Below are 12,272 nucleotides of genomic sequence, written 5' to 3'. Positions count from 1 at the left end.
CCAGGTGGGGGTCGGAATTGACGGGTCCCATATTATCCTATGGGGAAAAAATGTTACAGCTTTGCCAGGCGATATCTCCAGTTCCCGGGGGGCTAGAGACATGGGGCTGGGCTCGTTGGAAAGCTCTGGTCCTCATCTACAAAATCAATGACAGGGGGGGCACGTGCCCGGGTGCTCCCCCCCTGAATCCGCCACTGATCCCAGCTGTATTGTGTACTAAGTGCTGCTGTTACCTCTGCTCATCTCTACCACTGACACCTGCCCCTGGTAACATGCAGACTGCTCCTCTGCTTCCCTACTGTCACAATATGTAGCATTCAGTGTTACCTGCGTGCAAAATCCTGCTGGCTCTGTCTATTGCTGCTGACAGCTCTGTATGTTTGAACATTGCATGCTGATTTCAGCTTCTGATCCACTCCATGCTGCAGGAAAGTCTGTGTGATCTGAGCTCTGCTGATTAGTTGCAACAGATGGTAACTCTCTCCTGCAGGAGAGTTCAGTGTGAACTGACCATGCTCAGCCTTCATTGATTAGGGCACCTGTGAGTAATTAGCTCCCTGTGCTTCCTATAAAAAGGCAGTCTCTGGCAGACAGAAGCTGCCAGAGTATAGGCTCACATCCTGCTCCAGCGTCCCTTGTACTTCACTGTATTCCTGATCATTAGATACTGACTTCGGCTTGCTTCCTGACTATCCTTCGGCTTAATCCCTGTGTACCGTGAATCGTGGGTTACCTGTGTATGACCTCAGCCTCCCTCCTGACCACTCTCCTGCCTGATCCTCGTGTACCGTACCCAGTGATTACCAGTGGACGACCTCGGCTTGCCTTCTGACTATTCTCCTGTCTGACCCTTGTGTACTGTGCTCCGTGACATACCAGTGTACGACCCGGCTAAGATGACTACGCATAATCCTGAATCCACGCTACCTGTTTCCAAGGGGTTACCAGTGCCACATGGGGAACCTGCTCAGGGGACCGCGACCGGCATGTCCATAGCAGCAAAGCCCAAATCCCAACTGGAGGGGTCACTGGTGAACACCTATGGCGTGGTAAGACTCCGCACCCCTGTGTCAGGTCTAGCCAATCCCCGGCCTGGTGACCAGCGTGATGTACCTGAGACCGTGACAGAATACTCTGGCCCAAAAAAGGAGCTATGGGAGCAACTGTCTGCTAGGGTCTGTAAGCAAGAGCAGAACCAAGCTCTGATCTTACAAAGCATACAGACTCTGTTACAGCGGATGGACTTCGCTTCATCTCCCCCAATATCCGTGAAACCAGTGTCAGAGGCAGAACCAGTGTCAGAGGCATTAAAGATTCTTCACCTTTTAATGCAGCAGTTGCAGGAGCTACTGACTAAGGTGTTTTCAGTGATTACCGTCTTACTAGGCAGTCCTTCTAGTGGCACGGTACCTTTCACTCTAGGTTCAGTGCCTGTGAAACCCTCTGATGACATTCCGGGTACTCCAGTGGCATCTACATCTGTGCCCTGCAAGGACAGGTATCTAAGTCATCCTCGTCCCCAGTTGTCTGATGAGGAGCGCCAGCGGCGTAGATCCCTCAGCCTATGCTTTTATTGTGGAGCCCAGGATCATTTCATCGGGGATTCTTCCCTACGTGGGACCCGAAATAGAGCAGTAGATTCTGTTCTAACCCAGAGGGAATCCTATGGTTACAACTGGGGTCCTAGGACCAAAATTTCTTTGAAGAACTGTATAGCCCAGATCCAGTCCCAGGAGGGGGTTCATGGTTACAAGCCCCAGGAGGGGAGTATCAAACCCAAAGATGGGGTCCTGTCAGTCCAGCCCAAGAAGGGGCTTCCGAGTAATGTGCTCCAGGAGGAGCTTCCTAGTGTCTTGCCCGAAGAGGGGCTTCCTAGTGTTAAGTCCCAGGAAGGGCACCAAAGTGCTGTACTCCAAAAGGAATTCCCCAGTGTTGAGTTCCGAGAGGGGTCTCAGAGTGACAAGCCCCAAGAAGGGTTTCAGAGTACTTCACCTCAGAAGAGGTCTCGGAGGGTAATTTCCCAGGAGGGTTCTCAAAGCTTCAAGCCACAGAAAGGGGTTCAGAGTGTCGTGCACCAGGAGGGGTCTCAGACTGTCAGGCTCCAAGCAGGGTCTCAGAGTACCACACCCCAAACAGGGTCTCTGAGCATTGCGCCCCAGGTGGGTTTCCTGAGCACTGCATCCCAAGAGGTGTCTCTGAAGGTGGTACCCCGAAAAGGGCTTCTGAATTCATTACCCAAAGAGGAATCTCCGAGTGTTGCACCCCAAAAGGACCCTCTGGACGTCACACCCAAAGAGGAGTCTCTAAGTGTGGCTTCCCAAGTAGGGCCACCGAGCACTTTGCCTCAAGAAGGGGCTCTGTATGTCACCCCAAGTGGGGGTTCCGAATCTATCACCCCAAGTGGGGGTTCCGAGTTTATCACCCCAAGTGGGGGTTCCGAGTTTATCACCCCAGGTGGGGGTTCCGAGTCCGTTACCCCAGGTGGGGGTTCCGAGTCCGTCACCCCAGGAGGGGGTTCCGAGTTAAGCACCCAAGAAGGGTGTCCCCAGTTAATCACCCCAGATGGGGATTCCGAGTTAATCACCCCAGATGGGGGTTCCGAGTTAATCACCCCAGATGGGGGTTCCAAACCAATCACCCCAGATGGGGGTTCCGAGTCCTTCACTCCAGACGGGAGTTCCGAGTGTGTCACTCCCAGTAGAGATCCATCTGCCCTTGCCTTCGGGTATGAGGACCCATCTGCCCTTGCCTTCGGGCATGAGGACCCATCTGCCCTTGCCTCCGGGCATGAGGACCTATCTGCCCTTGCCTCCGGGCATGAGGACCTATCTGCCCTTGCCTCCGGGCATGAGGACCTATCTGCCCTTGCCTCCGGGCATGAGGACCTATCTGCCCATACCTCCGGGCATGAGGATTTATTGGCCCTTGCCTCTGGGCATGAGGATTTGTGTGCCTCCGGGCCAGTCTCCGTGGCCTCTGGGCCAGTCTCCGTGGCCTCTGGGCCAGTCTCCGTGGCCTCCGGGCCAGTCTCCGTGGCCTCCGGGCCTGTATCCAGTGCCTCCATGGTCTCTAAAGTTCCAATGCCTGCCATTCAAGAAGATTTGCCTGTGTTGCTGGGAGTCCCTGCTCTACCCAAACTGTCCTCCAAGTCCATTTTCCAGGAGGATCCAGTTCAATTGGATTCATTTAAAGAGCCTCAGTTTGTCCAATTTGATGGAGATCTCACCCATTTCCAAGCCCTAGCAGACTATTATTTAGATGCTATGAACTCTGATCCATTCTCCGGGGTTAATTTGGCAAACATTGTCAAGTACTTAGTGTTGTCATTCAGGGGAGAAGCCATGGAGTGGGTTAGTACACTCATTGAGACTCATGACCCCCGACTAAAAGACCTAATTTCTTTTTCCAGGGCTGTGGTTGAAAGATTTGGACCCAAGACTCCTGGTGAGAGGTCTATCCTTGCCGCACCTGAGGTCAGTCAGAGTGGTGAGTCAGCTAGACTACATTCTAAAATTCCCAGAGCATCTCCAAAAAATTTTTTGAGACCCGATTCCTTGAATTTAAGAGGTGGAGTTATATGTGTAGGTTCTTCCAGGTTGATGGTGGATCCTCATGAACTCCCTACACGGACCATGGACCAGGATTCAAGTTCAGAGTGCGGCTCGGATCATGATGTCACTCCTTTTCTGGGACGTCCAATATTATCTACTGCCCGTTTTGTAGAGCCAAAGGTCACACATCAGTCAACAAAATCCAAACAGTCTTCCAAAAAGAAGAAGCACCGCAGACGACCTTGAAAATTTCCTTGTGGTGTGTTCGGAGCCCACCCCTAGAGGGGGGGGGGGGGGTAATGTCACAATATGTAGCATTCAGTGTTACCTGCGTGCAAAATCCTGCTGGCTCTGTCTATTGCTGCTGACAGCTCTGTGTGGTTGAACTCTGCATGCTGATTTCAGCTTCTGATCCACTCCATGCTGCAGGAAAGTCTGTGTGATCTGAGCTCTGCTGATTAGTTGCAACACCTGGTAACTCTCTCCTGCAGGAGAGTTCAGTGTGAACTGACCATGCTCAGCCTTCATTGATTAGGGCACCTGTGAGTAATTAGCTCCCTGTGCTTCCTATAAAAAGGCAGTCTCTGGCAGACAGAAGCTGCCAGAGTATAGGCTCACATCCTGCTCCAGCGTCCCTTGTACTTCACTGTATTCCTGATCACCAGATACTGACTTCGGCTTGCTTCCTGACTATCCTTCGGCTTAATCCCTGTGTACCGTGAATCGTGGGTTACCTGTGTATGACCTCAGCCTGCCTCCTGACCACTCTCCTGCCTGATCCTCGTGTACCGTACCCAGTGATTACCAGTGGACGACCTCGGCTTGCCTTCTGACTATTCTCCTGTCTGATCCTTGTGTACTGTGCTCCGTGACATACCAGTGTACGACCCGGCTAAGATGACTACGCATAATCCTGAATCCACGCTACCTGTTTCCAAGGGGTTACCAGTGCCACATGGGGAACCTGCTCAGGGGACCGCGACCGGCATGTCCATAGCAGCAAAGCCCAAATCCCAACTGGAGGGGTCACTGGTGAACACCTATGGCGTGGTAAGACTCCGCACCCCTGTGTCAGGTCTAGCCAATCCCCGGCCTGGTGACCAGCGTGATGTACCTGAGACCGTGACACCTACATCCCAGATGTATTGTGTACTAAGTGCTGCTGTTACCTGTGCTCATCTCTACCACTGACACCTGCCCCTGGTAACATGCAGACTGCTCCTCTTCTTCCCTACATCCCAGCTGTATTGTGTACTAAGTGCCGCTGTTACCTGTGCTCATCTCTACCACTGACACCTGCCCCTGGTAACATGCAGACTGCTCCTCTGCTTCCCTAAATCCCAGCTGTATTGTGTACTAAGTGCTGCTGTTACCTGTGCCCATCTCTACCACTGACACCTGCCCCTGGTAACATGCAGACTGCTCCTCTGCTTCCCTAAATCCCAGCTTTATTGTGTACTAAGTGCTGCTGTTACCTGTGCTCATCTCTACCACTGACACCTGCCCCTGGTAACATGCAGACTGCTCCTCTGCTTCCCTACATCCCAGCTGTATTGTGTACTAAGTGCTGCTGTTACCTGTGCTTATCTCTACCACTGACATCTGCCCCTGGTAACATGCGGACTGCTCCTCTGCTTCCCTAAATCCCAGCTGTATTGTGTACTAAGTGCTGCTGTTACCTGTGCTCATCTCTACCACCGACACCTGCCCCTGGTAACATGCAGACTGCTCCTCTGCTTCCCTACATCCCAGCTGTATTGTGTAGTTCCTCAGTTACTGTTATGTTTAGTTCTCTGTACCCTGTTTTTTTTCTTATATTTTCTATATGTACGGCGCTGCGTACGACTTGTGGCGCCTTAGAAATAAAAATCGAATACTAATTATAATAGTAATAATGAATGGACACTGTTCGCATGTGATAAGCAGAGCAGCGAGAAAGAGGGGGACTCACAACTGCCCCCTCCCCCATTCGCACACTGTGTGATTCCCCATCGTGTAGCACACGGAGGATAGATGTATGTGGAAATCTCTGTATTTGGTTGACAGAGAGACATGTGATAGAGAAAGACAGAATTCTATAGTGTTGCAAAGGATTCTGGGATATTACCGCTTCGCTGAGCAGGTATTTCCGGTTGTGGACGATGCCCCATGTGGCGATGCCGATTAGGACAATCTCTTGTTGGCCTCCACCGAAATCCCGCACAGCCTCTCCTACATGTTTCATCACGCCAGCATGGGATCCACCTGTGATGATCCAGGCCCCTGAGAGACATGCACAGGTGTTAGTTCAGGAACATGGAATGGTAACATACACCCTAGAAGATCCTCCAGTATCTATTGTATCCATCTATCTATAGTATACACTATAGTCCCTAGGTCTTCAGAACACAGGTCTCTTACTGGTTCTTATCCCATCTGATTGCTCTTTCAGCGTTCGCTTCTCTGACTCTACTTCCTCTTCATTACCTCTGTCAGTCGGAGTTCTGCAAGGCTCAGTCTTAGGTCCTCTGCTCTTCTCAATCTATACCTCCTCTCTTGGCAAACTAATCAGCTCTTTCGGATTTCAGTATCACTTATATGCGGATGATACTCAAATCTATCTATCAACCCCAGAGTTGTCACCAGTGGTTTTGGGCCGAGTCTCTGAATGTCTCTCTGCCATCTCATCTGCGATGTCTTCTCGCCAACTCAAACTCAATATTTCCCAAACAGAATTATTTATATTCCCACCAACCAAGAACAGTTACCATCCTGATCTCGCCATAATGGTTCACAACTCAACAATCTATCTGACAAGCTCGCTGCCTAGGGGTCATCCTCTACTCTGAACTGTCCTTGTTCACCAGATTCAATCTGTTTCCAAATCATGTTACATGCATCTAAAATACGACCCTCTCTTACACAAGACACTACTAGATCTCTTATCCATGCACTCATTATATCCCGCATTGATTATTGCAATAGTCTCCTATATGGTCTTCCCAAGAACAGACTCTCACCACTGCAATCCATTCTAAATGCTGCTGCTAGGCTGATCTTCCTAGCAAGACGCTCATCGTCTGCTGATCCGCTCTGCCAGTCCCTCCATTGGTTGCCTGTATATTACCGTTTTCAATATAAAACACTTCTGCTAGCATATAAAGCTATTACCCATACTGCACCAGCTTATATCTCTGCACTTATCACAAAATATCTCCCATCTCGACCACTCCGCTCTGCACAAGATCTGCGTCTCTCTTCTGCATGGATCACTAGCTCCCACTCACTATTACAGGACTGTCATCGGGCTGCTCCCATCCTATGGAATGCCCTTCCACGCACAATAAGACTCTCCACTAGCCTCCAAACTTTCAAGCGTTCCCTGAAAACTCACCTCTTCAGGCAAGCCTATCATATTTATATACCGCACACATAACCCTCTGAGGCGCTTATGTATTATATAGCTTCCCTTCTGGACCTGTAACTTGGTGGGACTGCTATGCTATTACTGGTGCCTGTCCTTGTGTTTCCCTCCTATATCCCTATAGATTGTAAGCTTGCAGCAGGGCCCTCCTACCTCCAAGTCTGTCTGTTACCCAGTTTGTTTTATCACTGTCTACTATTGTAAAGTGCAACGGAATCTGCTGCACTATATAAGACGCTGTAATGGAATCTGCTGCGCTATATAAGACACTGTAACGGAATCTGCTGCGCTATATAAGACACTGTAACGGAATCTGCTGCACTATATAAGACGTTGTAACGGAATCTGCTGCGCTATATAAGACACTGTAACGGAATCTGCTGCGCTATATAAGACACTGTAACGGATTTGCTGCGCTATATAAGACGCTGTAACGGAATCTGCTGCGCTATATAAGACACTAACGGAATCTGCTGCGCTATATAAGACACTGTAACGGAATCTGCTGCACTATATAAGACACTGTAACGGAATCTGCTGCACTATATAAGACACTGTAACGGAATCTGCTGCGCTATATAAGACACTGTAACGGAATCTGCTGCGCTATATAAGACACTGTAACGGAATCTGCTGCACTATATAAGACACTCTAACAGAATCAGCTGCGCTATATAAGAACCTGTAACGGAATCTCCGGCGCTATATAAGACACTGTAATGGAATCTGCTGCTCTATATAAGACACTGTAACGGAATCTGCTGCGCTATATAAGACACTGTAATGGATTTGCTGCGCTATATAAGACACTGTAACGGATTTGCTGCGCTATATAAGACGCTGTAACGGATTTGCTGCGCTATATAAGACACTGTAACGGAATCTGCTGCGCTATATAGGACACCGTAACGGAATCTGCTGCGCTATATAAGAACCTGTAACGGAATCTCCGGCGCTATATAAGACACTGTAACGGAATCTGCTGCTCTATATAAGACACTGTAATGGAATCTGCTGCTCTATATAAGACACTGTAACTGAATCTGCTGCGCTATATAAGACGCTGTAACGGAATCTGCTGCGCTATATAAGACGCTGTAACGGAATCTGCTGCGCTATATAAGATGCTGTAACGGAATCTGCTGCGCTATATGAGACACGGTAACAGAATCTGCTGCGCTATATAAGACGCTGTAACGGAATCTGCTGCGCTATATAAGACACTGTAACGGAATCTGCTGCGCTATATAAGACGCTGTAACGGATTTGCTGCGCTATATAAGACACTGTAACGGAATCTGCTGCGCTATATAAGACACTGTAACGGATTTGCTGCGCTATATAAGACGCTGTAACGGATTTGCTGCGCTATATAGGACACTGTAATAAATAAATGATGAGGAGAGGGCTACTGAGGACTCGGAGTGTCCCTATATCTGGAGGCGCTGAAGATGTGGAACCGTTCCTGCAGCCCCAATGTTATGTGGAATGTGTAGAACCCCTTCCATGTCCTGTCAGGGAACCTCTGGACATAGAGGACCTTTTCCCTGTCTGTTCCCCTGAGACACGGACAGCACGGTCTTAGCAGGACATGAAGTCCCCTTACCTGTGGTCTCGGCTGCTTTCACAAGGCCCCGACTGAACTGGTTCTTCAGCCTTGGGCTGATGTTGAAGTTTTTGGCTCCTCCAGTTACCGATATTAGAAGACTGGGTACACTGAGACCCCACTGTTGTGTCATGAGGTCATACAATACGCTGGGTGTAGTGTCGCATGATGCCCGCACATACTGTAGAGGAGAACAGTCCAGTGTGAGTGACAAATACATTGTAGTTAAACCAAAGAAACATTGGGGAAATGTACTAAGATGTGAGATCTATTTCACGTGGGATGTTGCTATGGGCAACCAATCAGATCCTGTCTTTTATCTTCCAGAGGGTTCTAAATATATAAGTAAATTCTGATTGGTGAAGTAGAACTCCCATCTTAGTACATTTCCCCCATTGTGTAGTATAAGTCGGGCCGGCACTACCCGCTCAGCAGAGGATGCAGGACAGGGAGGCGTCATGCAGTAGCGGTGCTCTTCCTGCTCTACATCCCCTGCTGTCCTAGTGTCCTTGTGGCTGCCGCTGTGCCCACACCGTATGACAGGCAGCAGGAAGCTCCATTACCCGCTCAGCAGAGGATGCAGCACAGGAAGGCGTCATGCAGTAGAGGTGCTCTCCCTGCTCTACATCCTCTGCTGTCCTAGTGTCCTTGTGGCTGCCGCTGTGCCCACACCGTATGACAGGCAGCAGGAAGCTCCATTACCCGCTCAGCAGAGGATGCAGCACAGGGAGGCGCCATGCAGTAGCGGTGCTCTCCCTGCTCTACATCCTCTGCTGTCCTAGTGTCCTAGTGTCCTCTGTGCCCACACCGTATGACAGGCAGCAGGAAGCTCCATTACCCGCTCAGCAGAGGATGCAGCACAGGGAGGCGTCATGCAGTAGCGGTGCTCTCCCTGCTCTACATCCTCTGCTGTCCTAGTGTCCTCTGTGCCCACACCGTATGACAGGCAGCAGGAAGCTCCAATACCCGCTCAGCAGAGGATGCAGCACAGGGAGGCGCCATGCAGTAGCGGTGCTCTCCCTGCTCTACATCCTCTGCTGTCCTAGTGTCCTCTGTGCCCACACCGTATGACAGGCAGCAGGAAGCTCCATTACCCGCTCAGCAGAGGAAGCAGGACAGGGAGGCGTCATGCAGTAGCGGTGCTCTCCCTGCTCTACATCCCCTGATGTCCTAGTGTCCTCTGTGCCCACACCGTATGACAGGCAGCAGGAAGCTCCATTACCCGCTCAGCAGAGGATGCAGCACAGGGAGGCGCCATGCAGTAGCGGTGCTCTCCCTGCTCTACATCCCCTGCTGTCCTAGTGTCCTCTGTGCCCACACCGTATGACAGGCAGCAGGAAGCTCCAATACCCGCTCAGCAGAGGATGCAGCACAGGGAGGCGTCATGCAGTAGCGGTGCTCTCCCTGCTCTACATCCCCTGCTGTCCTAGTGTCCTTGTGGCTGCCGCTGTGCCCACACCGTATGACAGGCAGCAGGAAGCTCCATTACCAGCTCCCAACCCTCTTTGTCTGCACTAAAGCAGAGCCTGGAAGAGGGCGGAGCTACACAGATTAGAGGGGTGGAGCTACACAGACTTGAGGGGTGGAGCTAAATGGGACTGTGGGGGCAGGGCTACACGGAGCAGGGCTGAAGAAAGGAAAAAGGAGAGGATGAGCTACTACTACTGTCGGCAACTGGTGCGGATGTACGTAGTGCTACTACTGTCGGCAACTGGTGTGGATGCACGCAGCGCTACTACTGTCGGCAACTGGTGCGGATGTACGTAGTGCTACTACTGTCGGCAACTGGTGCGGATGTAAGTAGTGCTACTACTGTCGGCAACTGGTGCGGATGTACGCAGCGCTACTACTGTCGGCAACTGGTGCGGATGTACGTAGTGCTACTACGGTCGGCAACTGGTGCGGATGTACGCAGTGCTACTACTGTCGGCAACTGGTGCGGATGTACGTAGTGCTACTACTGTCGGCAACTGGTGCGGATGTACGTAGCACTACTACTGTCGGCAACTGGTGCGGATGTACGTAGCACTACTACTGTCGGCAACTGGTGCAGATGTACGTAGCACTACTACTGTCGGCAACTGGTGCGGATGTACGTAGTGCTACTACTGTCGGCAACTGGTGCGGATGTACGTAGTGCTACTACTGTCGGCAACTGGTGCGGATGTACGTAGTGCTACTACTGTCGGCAACTGGTGCGGATATACGCAGCACTACTACTGTCGGCAACTGGTGCGGATATACGTAGCACTACTACTGTCGGCAACTGGTGCGGATGTACGTAGCACTACTACTGTCGGCAACTGGTGCAGATGTACGCAGTGCTACTACTGTCGGCAACTGGTGCGGATGTACGTAGCACTACTACTGTCGGCAACTTGTGTGGATGTACGCAGCGCTACTACTGTTGGCAACTGGTGTGGGCATTACGCAGCACTACTACTGTCGGCATTGTGTAAGGGGCACTACTGTTGGTATTATGTAGAATAGGCAATACTGGTGGCATTATTTGTATAAGCAGGAGTATTTGGGGCATAATGTTTTATGGACATTACAGTGTGCAGCATATTGTGTGTGGCATAATCTGTAACAGGCATTACTGTGAGGCATAATGTGTAATGGCCATAATGTGGCATAATGGCCCTTATCCAGATCTGATCACAGTACAAATTTGGGTACTCTTTACCTAGAACGGCGCCCACGATTTTGATCTTAGGCATCGCAAGGTAAAAAATCACGTCGGTCGCATCGCATGCGACCAAAAAAAACGCATGCGATGCGCATAGGTGTGCGCAGCACATTTTATTAGGGGGTGCACTGTTAAAGCGGTGTGCCTAGCTCCACCTATTGGGCATGTCTAACACCGCCATTGGGTCTGTCTAACACCGCCAATCAGGCGTGCACTTACTACAATATAAAACGTCTCTCAGCCACACCATTATATCCTGCTTATTTCAGTTTTAATCTTCTAATTACTCTGTGTAACAGTACATGCAAATAAAGTCAAAATATATATGGATCACACATGTATGTAGTGATATGATAATGGTGTAATACAATTAACAATGCAAAACACACATAATTGATTGATGGGCACTTATTTTAATGTAATACAGATCTAAAAAGCAAAAGTCTTTGGTAAAAGGTATTGCTGGTATTACTTGCAGCAATAAGTGTGGGGGCCCAGCATTAGGGGGTGCCTGTGCACCCTTACCACTCAATGTGCGCACGCCTATGGCGATGCGACCGACGCGATTACCGCGATTTTACATAGGGAACAATGTTAAATGGTCCAATTGACCCGATTTTACATAGGGAACAATGTTAAATGGCCCACAGACCACAAATAGCCACCCTGAAGTGTGAAATGGCCCCCCCAATTGTTAACGCCACCCCACGAACAACGTCAACCCGAAGCGTGGCGAGCGCAGCGAGCCCGTGTGGGGCGGCGGTACGCGTCCTCCGACCTTTTCATACCCCCACTATCCACATCGGCACGGAGTTGATTTTAGAAAGTGTGGCGAGCGCAGCGAGCCACCGAGCCCGAAGCGTGGCGAGCGCAGCGAGCCCCGCAAGGGGACGCGCATACCTTTGAAGCCCGCGAGGGGACGCGGATACCTGTTAAGGTATCCGCGTCCCCTCGCGGGGCTCGCTGCGCTCGCCACGCTTCAGGCTCTGTGTATGGAGTTGAGAATAGAAAGTGTGGTGAGCG

At 50.6% G+C, this 12,272-nt stretch overlaps 1 protein-coding gene across 1 annotated transcript in view; it reads right to left on the bottom strand.

Moving 5' to 3' along the window:
• Window positions 1–5,808, bottom strand: part of LOC146058640 (transient receptor potential cation channel subfamily M member 2-like) — a 561,103-nt gene extending 555,295 nt beyond the window's left edge. Inside the window, exon 1 of the mRNA XM_083170913.1 lies at window positions 5,659–5,808. Coding sequence (XP_083027039.1) covers window positions 5,659–5,775 — 117 coding nt within the window. The 5' untranslated portion in view covers window positions 5,776–5,808. The remainder of the gene's footprint in view (window positions 1–5,658) is intronic.
• Between the last annotated feature and the right edge of the window lie 6,464 nt (window positions 5,809–12,272).

This window comes from Crinia signifera, chromosome 2 (assembly GCF_055691185.1).
Source record: "Crinia signifera chromosome 2, ASM5569118v1, whole genome shotgun sequence".
Lineage (NCBI taxonomy): Eukaryota > Metazoa > Chordata > Amphibia > Anura > Myobatrachidae > Crinia > Crinia signifera.
The sequence above is the reverse complement of the archived record's forward strand: the minus strand, read 5'-3'. Positions and strand labels throughout refer to the sequence as shown.